Source organism: Megascapheus bottae, chromosome 15 (assembly GCF_031878675.1).
Source record: "Megascapheus bottae isolate mThoBot1 chromosome 15, mThoBot2.hap1, whole genome shotgun sequence".
Taxonomy (NCBI): Eukaryota; Metazoa; Chordata; class Mammalia; order Rodentia; family Geomyidae; genus Megascapheus; species Megascapheus bottae.
The window spans coordinates 33,678,592-33,691,978 of NC_143523.1; the positions used below are offsets into that span (position 1 = coordinate 33,678,592).

General features: G+C 33.0%; 1 protein-coding gene across 1 annotated transcript in view; it reads right to left on the minus strand.

Annotated features, from left to right (window-relative positions):
* The window catches only part of Pcdh15 (protocadherin related 15), a 514,067-nt gene that overhangs the window by 195,730 nt on the left and 304,950 nt on the right, over window positions 1-13,387 (minus strand). The window contains exons 12-13 of the mRNA XM_090346943.1: window positions 5,193-5,399; window positions 1,325-1,345 (exon numbers count right to left, since the gene is read on the minus strand). Coding sequence (XP_090203069.1) covers window positions 1,325-1,345; window positions 5,193-5,399 — 228 coding nt within the window. The remainder of the gene's footprint in view (window positions 1-1,324; window positions 1,346-5,192; window positions 5,400-13,387) is intronic.

The following is a 13,387-nucleotide window of genomic DNA, read 5'->3' on the forward strand; positions in this document are numbered from 1 at the left end:
TCAATAAGCTTTGCCTGGTAAAGTCTTCTTGTAACACCAGCTATTTGGAAGCTTAAATATAGACAGTTCTGTTTTCTGCTAGCTCCAGAGAAATATTTGAGAACTCAATTGGGAAAAAAATATCTAAAGTGAAAAAATATCCTGGGGCATGGCTAATATGGGAAAGTAACTGTTTAGCAAATAAATGCAAAGCTTAGAGTTAAAAAATCTACTAACACCAAGAAAAAATTATTTTGCTGCTTTTGACAAACTACATGTTCTGGTATCTCAAAATTTGAGAGAGAAATACTGTTCATATGAAATCATATAATTCCCTTATGAAATTTAAAGCTGTCATTTGTTAAGCTGCATCTCAATATGCATCTTGCATTTCATGAACATCTAAATTTATCTTATTATACTCAAAGAATTAAGTTTAATCAATATTTCTGTATATGCAACTCATTTGACCATTAAGAATTATATACTCAAAAGTTTATGAACTATATTCAATGGAAAAAATCTAGCTTAATTTTCTCATACAACTAGTAGATTTTATAGTTATTATAACTCTCAGATTCTTTAAAATAAGTATTAGTGTTCTAATTCAATATGTAAGCAGAAAAATGATGACTAAATCACATTTACTTGTATAATACAGGGAATATTCATCTGCCCTGAAATACTCATTCAGTATACAGTAAAATTATGATTTTATTACTCCATTGTATTGATTGTATATTCATTGCAGAGGGTAAAATTCACTTTATCATGCATTCACAAAGAAAAAAAAGAAAACCAAAGCAAATACATTAACATCAAGATAAACCTATATATGTAAAATAAACAAAATCATTTGACCATATAGAACTCTGTTTACAAATGAAAGGTATCTAAGATGAATGAAATGTTATTTCATACACACAGAACATATACATCTGCATATATGTACACATAAAACATACTATATATGTGTGTGCATATATGGATGCATACTTATGTACCTATTTAGGTACATGACAAAGTACAAGAGGAGAAAATAAATTTTATCTAATCTGTCAAGTTTAATTAAACAGCATTTTGCTGAAGCATCTAGTTTAAAATTTACAATACTTCAGAAAGATGTTATGCTTGTCTGTTGTAGACTAAGAAGACATAAATTACAAAATAATCTTTATTTAAAATTAAATATTATTGGTTCATTTGAACCAATATGATAGAAAAATGTTTCCATTTTCATGAGGAGCTTTTAGATATGCTTGTACATGAAGCCTTATTAGGAACAAAAGAACAAGAAGATAAAGCACAACAACTGGCAACCACAGAACAAACAACCAGTACCTACAGGAACTCCACCAGGTGGAACCTAAATGTAAATTAGAAAGTAAATATACACTGTGAGTATGAGACCACAACCACAGAGCATGTAAACACATCCCCATAGAAAACAAAATGATAAACACTCCTCATGACATTTAAATGACAACCTTTTCCAAAAATGTACAATATTTTAATTACCACTGTGAAGCACAATGATATTTACTTATAATCATGATTTTAAAATACTTAATATTTTAATGAGTATAATAAACTGAATTCCCAAAACACCTGTATTCACTTCATGGAAAGATAACAATTGATGTTGAACTTTTTTTTTCTAGACAGATAGGTAATCTTGATTATTTTCCTTCCTTATTTTCTTTTTTTCATATATTTTATTGTAATTAATAGAAGGGTTACATTATATTCACCAGATAGAGGGTGTATTACTTCACATACATTGATACCATTTCTCATGTCTTGGTCCCCACTTCCCTCTCCCCCCCCCCGCCCCTATTTTCCTTCCTTATTTTCTTATATTGAGAACTTCACAACTTTTGGTGGTTGTTCAACACTGAAAATAGGGTACTCTCATATAATTTTTGTAAATTCTGTACACTAACTTCTCTACTTCTTCATGGATCTTGTTTTGGAACTATACTGTGTTTGTAAGTAAGAATGCTTTTAAATATATGAGTATAAAAATCTATCTACATATACATATATAAATATATATGTATAATTGCATATAGAGATATGTAGTTATGTATCCTTAGAAAAGTATTATAGTTGTAAGTTTTTTCTTTAGTCATCATTCTTTTAAATTATGGCTTTTAGAATTCCTTATTCAAAATTTACACAATGAATGGCATCAATTTATCAATATCTGCTACTATTACTAAAATTTTAAAATACCAAATTGAGAGAGAAAAACACAACCCAATTTTTTGACAAATAAATTCTATTTATTCTCTTCTTGGCTTGGCTTTGGCTATCTCTTAGTTATACTTGAAACAAGTCCAGCGTCAATCTCTGCTCTGACACCTTTTCTCTTTTTTCCTCGTTGCTTTCTTTTTTCAACCTTCAGGTAGACACCTGGCTTATCTGATATGTTTCTGTCTTTGTAAACAGGTCATAATTATGCTAATTATTTTTTTATTAATTCCAACTTTCATAATCAGTAAGATTTTACAATATATCAAATTATTTTATTTTAATTAAAAAAGCTTTGATGTTTTCTTTGGCAAATGAATAATATTACCAGGAAACCAATTTACCTCATATAACTAAAGAATGATTAGTGGTACAAAATAATTCAGTATTACTACAATTTCTGAAATGTATATTAGATATTCTAATCCCTTCAATAATATCTGAATTTGTCAGTATCTAAAAAAATTATTAAAGCCAGTCAGGTGGTAATACTCATGGTATTAATTAATTAAAACTCAGACCTATCCTCAAGAGAATTAAACTATGTGAGGGAGAAATACATGTTATAAAGTTATAAAACAAACTTAAATAAATGCATCAAGGAAGGACAATCAATTTAATGACAGATTAATATGTATCTATGACATACAAACCCTCAGGTTAATTTTAATTATGTCCTGAAACCTAAGTGCCAGTGATTGTATTTAGAGATTCCCTTCTTGAATACTTGTTTGTTAAACAAGTATTTGAAATATGTTGTAATAATCAATGTTGGGGCCTGGGGGTTTGGCCTAGTGGTGCAGTGCTTCCCTAGCATGCACAAAGACCCAGGTTCGATTCCTTGGTACCACATACACAGGAAAAAGCTGGAATTGATGCTGAGGCTCAAGTGGTTGAGCTCTAGCCTTGAGAAAGTCCAAGGATAGTGCTCAGGCCCTGAGCTCAAGCCCAGGACAGCGAAAAAAAAGTCAATGTTAATAAATTCTTAAAAACAAAAACAAACATACAAACAAACAAACAAACAAAAAAAAAACTCTGGATGAGATTTTTATGTTTGGCGAGTCCTGGGCTTGAACTCAGGATCTGGGCACTGTCTTGAGCTTTCTCAAAGCTAGAACACTTCCATCTGAGCCACAGCACCATTTCCAGCTTTTCTGTGTATAGGGTACTAAGGGATCAAACACAGGACTTTATGCATGCTAGGCAAGCATTCTAGTGCAAGGTCACACACCAGGGCCCCTAAATGAGATTCCTGAATAAGTGAATGTCTGAGATGAATTATAAATAAACAACTATTCACCAAATATAAGCTTTCTATGCTGGTTTATATAAAAGATAAAATATTTCAAAACATGAAGAAATATTAAAATTGCATAAGGTGTACCTAGCAAATATGAAAAAGTACAAATGTATTAGTTGAAGCATAAAGTTTCAGAAACTGAGGATGAAGAAATATTCAGGTAACAAGAAACAGAATAAGTGCATGAAAGTAGCTTTCCTTTCATAGAGAAATTGATGTTATAAAATTATATTGGACTTTCGTCCAATAAAATCAAATTTTATTCTTGTAGATGAGTGAAATATATATTTAAGAAAGAAGTGAGTATAAGAAGACTAACTGCCAAGTTGGTAATTATAACAGCAGACAATAAGGAGGGAGTATAAAGGATGAAGAAGAAAAAAGAGATTAAAAATATGTTTGAGAAACAAAATAGGTAAATTTGTGATTTGTTGTTTTCGTGCAAGATGCAAAAATCAAGAAAATTTGTTAGCTTTCAAACTTAACTGGAAAAAATGGAGAATTAAGTCAATTATCTAGGAATGGGTTTTTGTTGATCATTTTAGAGTATGCGGGAAGTGGAATTAAACTATTCTTGATAAATTTTAAGGTTATATAAACATAAAATGCACTTCTCTTAGTTTAGAAAATTATTGAACTAGGTGATTACATGTTTTTTACTTTACTTGATACTTAATGACAATAATTCGTCATATGAAAATTTGATAGAGTTCAAATAAAAATTACTTGATAATTTTGCAACACATTGTAATTATTCCACGTAAATTTCTATAACATATTTTAAGAAAATATTTCTTCTTTTTTTTTTTTTTTGCAAGTCTGGGGGCTTTGAACTCAGGGCCTGAGTCCTATCCTTGAGCTTTTTCAAGGCTAGCACTCTACCACTTGAGCCACAGTACCACTTCTGGCCTTTTCTGTGTATGTAATAACCAAGGAATAGAACACAGGGTTTTCTACATGCTGGGCAAACACTCTACCATTAGAACAAACTCCTGGCCAGAGAAAATATTTCTCTCATGCTTACCTTAACCAGGACTAGCTAAATAGAGTTCCAGATTCAATCCTTACAGCCTCCCTCCTCCATAAATTTCCAGGGGACTCTGGTTTTATTGATTTGAAATCCTAACTTTATATAGTATCACTCAGAACGAAGACATAACTTATTCTGTTTTGCCGATTCTGGATAATTCTCCATTTAGGGAGGTAGGGTCAGAACCACAAAGTCAAGTGACAGCAATGTGTGGAGTAAAGGTGAGGAAGTATGAAGACCTTCTAGAAATGTGAGCAGGTCAGCTGTCCCCAGGTGTATGTTTTCAATAAAGAACCATAACCTGGATAAAAAATTATCCCTGATTAGGCCGTACTTAGGAAGTTTATATTCACTTTGTATTTAGTCACTATCTCAAAGAATATGAAATTGTTTTCCATGTTTATTAATACAAGAGAGTGCACCTGTGATTTCACTAGCAAGAAGGGAAACTAATTATTTCTTCTGAGAGACTGCAGATGGCCTGAAACACCTGTTTTAAAATATCTTTGATATGGAATTAAACTGTAATGTTAAGATTCACTATACTCCCTTCGTTCTCTGTTCTATCCATAGAAAGATTTCCTCTTACTATAAATGTACACAGTTATATATGAGAAGATCTGAACTTACGTCTTCTACGTCTTTATCCAGAGCTACAATTCGGAGGGGAGTGGTTAAATTTAGACTATCAGAGATGGTTGCTCCCACGGGAGCCGATTCCAGGATATAGCCCTGATAACTGGGCATAGTGAAGTACGGACTCTGGTTGTTTTCATCCAGTATCTCAATGTGTAGACTGGCGAAGGCGGGAAGAGGGTGTCCATTGTCCTGCTCAGCCTAAAAAGTGAGAAAAATAAAGATAGGTTCAAAGTTCTCAGCTACGTTATTCTTTGCAGAGCCATTTTCCATGCTCGGAACTGTAGGTACATTCGCTATCCAGTGGCTGGCTACAGTGACATGCTATAATATAAATTCCTCTGTGTTCTCTCTTTTCTTTCTCAACACACTCCTGCTTGTTAAACATTCCTGTATTCTAAGGTTCAATGTACAAAACATGAACCTTCTCAAAGCATGCTAGTGTACCAAGTCCAGAGTATTTTATCTGTTTATAATACTCTGGTAGATCCATCAAGCTACCAAACATACATAGATATTCCTTTATGAACTAATTTAAATTTACCTCTTAGGCAACAATGTTGCTATGAATTTCACTAGAGGAGCAAGCTACAATTTCATTCTCTTCCATTTAATTAGAACTAAATGCCATTCACTGAAGAAGATTTATCTTCATTAATTTACATGGTTAATTTTTTTTTTTAATTTTTGACTATTTATTGGTTTGCATTAACAATATTATTAGTTTCAAACCTCAGAATAGCCTGATATATAGCTATGTGTTTCTGAAGTTCAGATATAATAAATTATTTCTACTTTTAGTTTAAACCAGACATTAGATAAACTCTCCAAAAATACTTTAAAGAAAAAAATTGAGTTTGTAGTTCATTTCTGCTTCTAATTTAATTTTTTCATCAATGTAAATAACTTTATTAAGGAACCTACCCCTCCTACATTGATCACCAAAAAAAATAAAAAAGATTTTCTGGTTGACTAGTTGGTTGGTTAGAGGAAACCATTATACCATGAAGCTAGAGTTTATTTTTAAATTATACCATTATCTCCTTTGTGAAAACTCTTTAGTTACTTTAAAAAATACTCGGTAGATTTTAAATAAAAGTATCACTGTAGAAACAGCTTATTAACTTATTTAAGAGGCTGAGATCTGAGAATCATGGATTGAAATTAGCCTGGGCAGGAAAATTTTGAGATTTTTTTTAAATGTTCTTTTATTTTATTGTAAAAGTGATTAACAGAGGAGTCACAGTTACATAGTCACATAAGTAAGGTAATGAGTACATTTCTTGTGGAACAGTGTTACCCTCTCCCTTGTTTTTCTGTCACTTTCTCTCAACACCCCCCCCCCATCCTTGTAACTAATTTGTAAAGTTTATTTGCAACATAATGTCCTGTGAGTATAGCTGTTGTATTAGATTAACCATTTTTCCTTAGTCTCACCATTTTGTGAATCCCCTTCTTTTCCCCATATTATGTAAACATACAAACAAGACACAGGATGCCCAAATCAGAATGTGACAAAAGGGGGTGAACCAAAAGAAAAAGAAAAACAAAATGGACTTTCCCCACAAAAGTATAGACTTTGTTACTATCTTCCACAAGAAATTACTTGTCTGAGTGACATAATTAAGGAAGCTTACTCTAGAAAATCAATTGGAAAAATTTGAAAATTCAGTATTTCTGATACTTATGCCAATGTTCACATTTGTAAGAGGAACACCCTTCCCTCCAAAAAAGTAATTTCAGCCTTTTCTACTTCTCTATTAATAGCACTTTTATTTCCAAAATTCTGGTTCTTTTCTATTGCTAACATCATATGAGGTAATTTTTGGGCATGTTTGCAGGAGATGGGTCAGGATATCAGATATTTATTTATTTTATCTGTTATTACTTTAATTTTAATTTCTACCTATATCACAAGATGATTTCAGCATAGGATTTGCTTGAATTTTGGTGTCCTAACAAATCACATGAAAACCTTAATTTTTGGATTCAGCCTGGGCACTGTCCCTGAGCTATTCAGCTAAAGGCTATACAGCCTTTTCCCTGGGTCTGGGCCTTGTCCCTGAACTCTTCAGCTCAAGGCTACTGCCCTCCCCTTGAAGGAAGCCCCACCTACCATTTTCTAAAGGTTAATTGGAGATAAGAATCTTAGGTCCTAAAACAAGAGAAGGGATAGCAATGATTGTAAAGAAATGTACCCTCTATCTGGCGAATATAATGTAACCCTTCTATCAACTGCAATAAAAAAAAAAAAAAAAAACCCTCAGGTCTTTTTGTACCTGGGCTGGCTTTGAACCTTGATCCTCAGATCCCAGCCTCCTGGGTAGCTAGGATTATAGATGTGAGCCACTGTGCCTGGTTTCATGACCCATTAGTAAGTGGTTATTACTCTTTTATACTTGGAGCAAAGTTTCAATCTTACATTGAACTGGGAAGCTGGGAAAAGAAGGAAGGAAACTCATTTGTGTAATAAAAGACTCTGGAGGGACCTGCACAGCTCACTAAAGTTCTTTAATGGCTTTGGGGACAAAACAACAAAAAGTTACATTTCTGTTCCTTCCATGGACATATATTTTTGGGGAGAATGTTTTAAGGAGCGATCACTCATGGAAAACCTATATTCCTTTGATCAAAGATCATATTAAAAAAAACCAAGTAATTAATAATTTAAAATAATTCAATTCCATTAGATCCTGATTTCTCATAAAATTACACTACCTCCATATCTAGGGAACTTGTTTTAAACTTTAGTACTAAAGTATTAAAAATCATTTGAAGGTTTAAAGAAATTTTGCAACTTAAAAATCACTTAAAATTTAAGCAACAAATTACAAAGAATTGTGCTGCATATAATAAATGCATCTGCAATAAGTGCAATGAGTATCATTTTCCTAAGAGCTTGTAAATATATTTTATTTAGTGAAAAGGAAAACATGCCTTTGCTAGATATAAGTAGCAATCTTCCAAAAGATCTTAAATACACCACAAAATTAAAAAATGATATATTTTCCAAATAGGAAATAATAGACCAAAATATATATTAGCTCTATTTCAAGCAAAAATATACCCATTCTGTATATAATTTATTACAAGGAAAGGAAACATCCTCAAAGCTCACATCATCTTTCAATGATAAAAAATGTTTCTTTTTGTTTAGAGTTTGTGGTATAAACTAACATAAGAATTGAATACAGCAGTTTTGCATTATTTGAAGAATAGTCCATCATTTTGGGGAAGATCCCAGCTTCAGGAAACAGTAATGAGAATTATGTCAAAATGTTTAGCCTGTGAAAAAAACAGGGAAATCATCATAATTGTGCACTACAATGCCAGCCAAAGCCAAAGTCTACTTCTTTGTAACTCCAAAATTCTTTTTGTTTCTCCCTAAACTAAGGTTAGTAATATATAAAATTAATCTTCATGATAAAGAAGCAATCGTCTTACCTTTGACCTTATAGTATTCCTTATGGTATTTCTTTTAACTCATGGTACATGTAAATTAATTTTGCATAGTTCTACTTTCTGATAGATTCCTACAGTTGTTGTTGTTGTTGTTGTTTACCCATTGAGATTGAAACCAAATTGATTTCTGTGTATGATAAAATAAGAATGACCCATCTTGCATTAGGTAATTTTTTAAAATATTGGTTGCAATATAAAGTCACAAAAAAGTATTGATTTCAAAATGGGAGCCTATTTCAGAGCCTAGAAAATAATGAAGATGAATTCAATTCTCCTATATGTGCAGTTGCTCTTGTAAAAAAAACATAAGGAACTGTGTGTCTACATATTTTTCAGGCATCACCCATAAAGCTTGTGACAAAAGAATAATCATTTTGTGCACTTGGAAGGTGTGTATTTGTGTGTGTGTGTGTGTGTGTGTGTGTGTGTGTGTGTGTGTGTGTAGAGTAAAAAAGAGTGCTTTGGCAAGAACTGCCTCGAAGGTGGGTTTAATTTGGGCAGTTTACATGATGTTAACTTGATGATGCAATCTTTCACTCACCTTTAAGATATATAGGTTAGCAAAATCAAGGTACTATGATGAGACCCAATAAATTGGCATTATATTTCAAGCACTTGCAGGTCACCTTAGGAGGAAGGAAAGTGGCCAAGTACAATGTGGCCAAGTAAAATGTCATGTGATGTCAGCTTCCACATTTGGACACATTCTTTACTCATCAGCTGCATTCCATTTCTGTTCTAAGCAATGCCACTGAGTGAATAGTAGTATAAGAAAGAGGACACTATCCACTCCTCCCTTGTATTTTAATTTACTTAATTCACACAGGCTAGTCATCAGAAGGTTTAGAATATACTAAATCAAAATAAGAAATAGGGAGCGTTTTAAAATTAAGAACTAACATAATGCATTATATAGTGACTTACTTCAGAAAATAAACTGTGCATGAACTGTGTGAACAAGCCAGGTTCTGGTCTAGACAACAAAGGTTGTGAGACCCCATTTTTAAGCCATTGCTTGAGATGCGTAGCTGAGATCACTTGTCATATCAAGCTATGTGGAATGCTAAGGTTTGGAATTTGAGGTTCCAGAACAGCCTGGGTTGATACTTCCATGACATTTCATCTCTGTGGAGAGCAGCTGGGCCTGTTCATATATATCTGTGATTGCATCAATGGATGAGATGCCTAATGATGGAGCAAGGCTCATGCACATGTCTCAATGAGAACTCATAACTGTTCCTAAAAATAAGCAATGGAAAACAGGATTGGAGGTATGTCTCAGTGATAACTCAGCAACCTAGTAACAGTACAAACCACTGTACCACCAGAAAAGTAGGGACTAAAATGAACATTGCTGCTGAATCAAGTAGATTGGTGGGTTCCAGGAAAGCTATAATTTATTATGAAATCCATGGAAATATTATTTTTTCTCATGCCTAATATTTTGGATGGGATTGTTTTCTCAACAATAAACAGATGACTTCCAATTTCCTTAGTGATCTTGCTATTAAGGTTGAAGTTATAAAACTATTTTTTAATCTGACAAACTAGGTTGTGGTATACAGTGACCTAAATATGTGCTTCAGAATCCATGTAAAGAAATCCACCCCTCTGATTTGATGGTGCTATAGGAAGATGAAGTGTGAAGGGATTAGTTGGTGAGAGTGCATGCTTATGAATGAGATTAGGGTCCATATATACAGTTATCTCAGAAGTCTCTTTCACTCTTTTACATCACTTATGAAAGATGAATTGGCAGTTTATAACCCAGAAGAGGTCTCACCTCAATTCAAATATACAGTTACTTTATTTCAGAATACCAGAATATGTAGAAATTCATTTCTGTTCTTCATAAGAAAAATACTACATGCACTTTTGTTCTATGAATTTAAATTGACAAGTATGTGTGTATTTCATTTCTTCAAAAAGAATCTGTAAAAATGGGAGTAGGAATACATAACTAGACAATTACAAGGAGTCATACATTTATCAAATTTGTTAGATATGCATGTACCTTGCCTCCATTGGCTGGAAAAAATGCTGAATTTGTGTTTTAAATTTGTCCTAACATTGGGTCATTGGTAGTCCTTTATTAATCTCTTCCAAAAGGAGGTGTTAGGAGGTTTTCATTCTTCCTGCTTCTGTGCTTTTTTTTTAAACCAAAACTCACAATATATACAGAACAGAGGGAAAACATGAGTCATAGCTCAAAATCCTCTTACCAATTTTAATGAATTTAAGTAGTTCTTTCATTTTCATGTGAGATTTCTTCTTTATCTTGAGAAGGGATGAGTGATGATATGTGACATTCTACTCTGTTTGATTTTGACACCTGTGATCTTTCCACATGGCAGAGCCTCGGCTGGAAAGCCACATGAAGCTGTGTGATGTATTTCTGTTGTTGTTATAAAGATTCTCTATGAGCAGTGTGAGCAGACTAATGGGAAGTAAGGAAAAAAGCTGAGGTTTGAGAGACACCTGTATGGGATGCAAGCTAGGCAACTGTAGAGAATGTACAGAGTGAAGAAATATACAAAATAAATTCTAGAAGAATCTAGACAGAACAGAGTGTGCTGACACAGACAAATTGGGGTAGAGAATCTTGTGAGAAAATAAGAAAGTCTAGCTTGGGTTGCTGTCTAATGGTGATAATGAATGAAAGAAGAATCAAATTGTAGGAGCTGTGAAATTTTAAAAGAAGCTTCAGAGTTTCATGTAGTTAATTTGACAGATTTGAATAAATTTGATCAATTATCTAGCCAATAGTTGTAAATATATTTATAGGTATCAAATGGAAATGTGTAAAAAAATCATAGCAAGTTTACTGGTACCTGCCTTGAGGCAGAATATGTATGTACTTTAGTCTCTTTAATACCAAGACAAATCGAAAGCATCTAATAAACACCCACAAATAATCTGGTAAATTATAATTAGCAAAAGCTATGGACTTAAAATATATTGCTTAAATTAATGTTTCTGTGGAATGTCTGGAAAGTAAATGTGTAATTGACGTGGGCACACAAGCATAGGCTATACATTTTATTGGATCTAGAAATGTAACTCTCAAATCAACACTAATAGCAAAACTTACTAATTTCAATTCTCTGGTTCATTCCCTATGTTAAAATATTTTTGATTTTATAAATAATGTAGCTTTTGTGATTTTGGAGGGTGAGAGGGATGGGTACTATCACTGTACTTCTTTTGTTCAAAGCTAGCACCGCACTACTTAAGCTGTAGTTCTACTTCTGGCTTTTGGTGCATAATTGGAGATAAGACTCTCACAGACTCTTCTGCTAGGTCTGCTGTGATCCCAGTATCTCAGCCTTCTGAGTCGCTAGGATTATAGGTGTGAGCCATTGGTGACCAGCTTATATATCCCTTTTTGATGTACTCATAAGTAGGTGGAACAATGTCTAAACATAAATCAGTCTTTTTATCCAAGTGTGAAAAATGTTTGGGAATTTCATTACACAACTTCTAAAATCTAGACAAAGATTCAAAAGAGACCAAATTAATGCATTTTCACTGTATTTGTTTAAATATAGGGAAGATATAAATATTCCTTAGAAGTTTTAGAAGATTCACTCTTCATGAAGAGAAGTATTACTGAAAATATTTACTGGATACCCCTTATGGATTTATATAATAGATTTTTGAGCTTAGGAGACAGCATAAAAATGATACACCCTCTCCTATCTGAAAAGATCAAGCAGACAAATATATCGTAGCATGTACTGGGGCACTGTAGTGAAATGGGACAGTATCCCACCCACTGGTTGTCTCTTTTTAGAATAATTATCTTTTAATTTGAAAGCTAAAGCATCATTCCTAACTAAACTTTTGACTTGGAGAAGGAGGTATCGTTTGTTCAGAAATCAGGGCTGCATCTGCAAGGGAAAATGACTAGAAATAGGGAGATGTGTTTCGGGATTATAAAGTCGTCAACTGAGGCTGGACACCAGAATGTACACAATGAAGGGTAAGAGATTAGAATTTGATATAGTAGGCCCATGAATCAGAAATAAAACAAGTTAAAGATCAGATCGTTAGATATCCAATAGACATCCCTGAGTAACAGAATTATAATAAAGGGACTGTGTTATAATACATGCAATTTTAGTATTACCTCTGATTAAATAAAATTTAATCAAAGTTTTACTCAACTAGATTTAAGAAATATAATTGTTCTTCAAGGAATTAAGAGATAGTGAATTACAAAAAAAAAAAAACTTTCCTTCTTTATTCTCCTAAAAGTTGAAGGCGAGTAGATTTGTACTTGATGCCTGGAGTGCTTATATGTAAACTAGTAGCTCTCTAAAGTATTATAAAATGTGGCAATGGTAAATTGTCTGTACTTTGTTATAGATATCCCACACATGAATTAAACTCACTATCATCTAATACCTAATATGTACATCTATATTTTTACTTTGATGGCATTTTGTGTATGATGAATGTTACATGTGATTATCATCTCTCATCATCCAAACTGGAAGTTTTAAGAGTGTCAGGGCATCAGGAGTCAGTATTGAAAGATAACAAGGACCCTAGACACAAATCCAAACTACTCAGGAGGCTGAGATCTGAGAATTACAAAACAAAACAAAACAAAACAGAACTAGAGGTGTGGCTCAGGGGTAAAGTATCAGCCTTGAGTGAAAAAGCTAAACAAGAGAAAAATGCTCCGAAATTAAGGCCTAGTTCCAGTATGCTAAAAGAAGGAG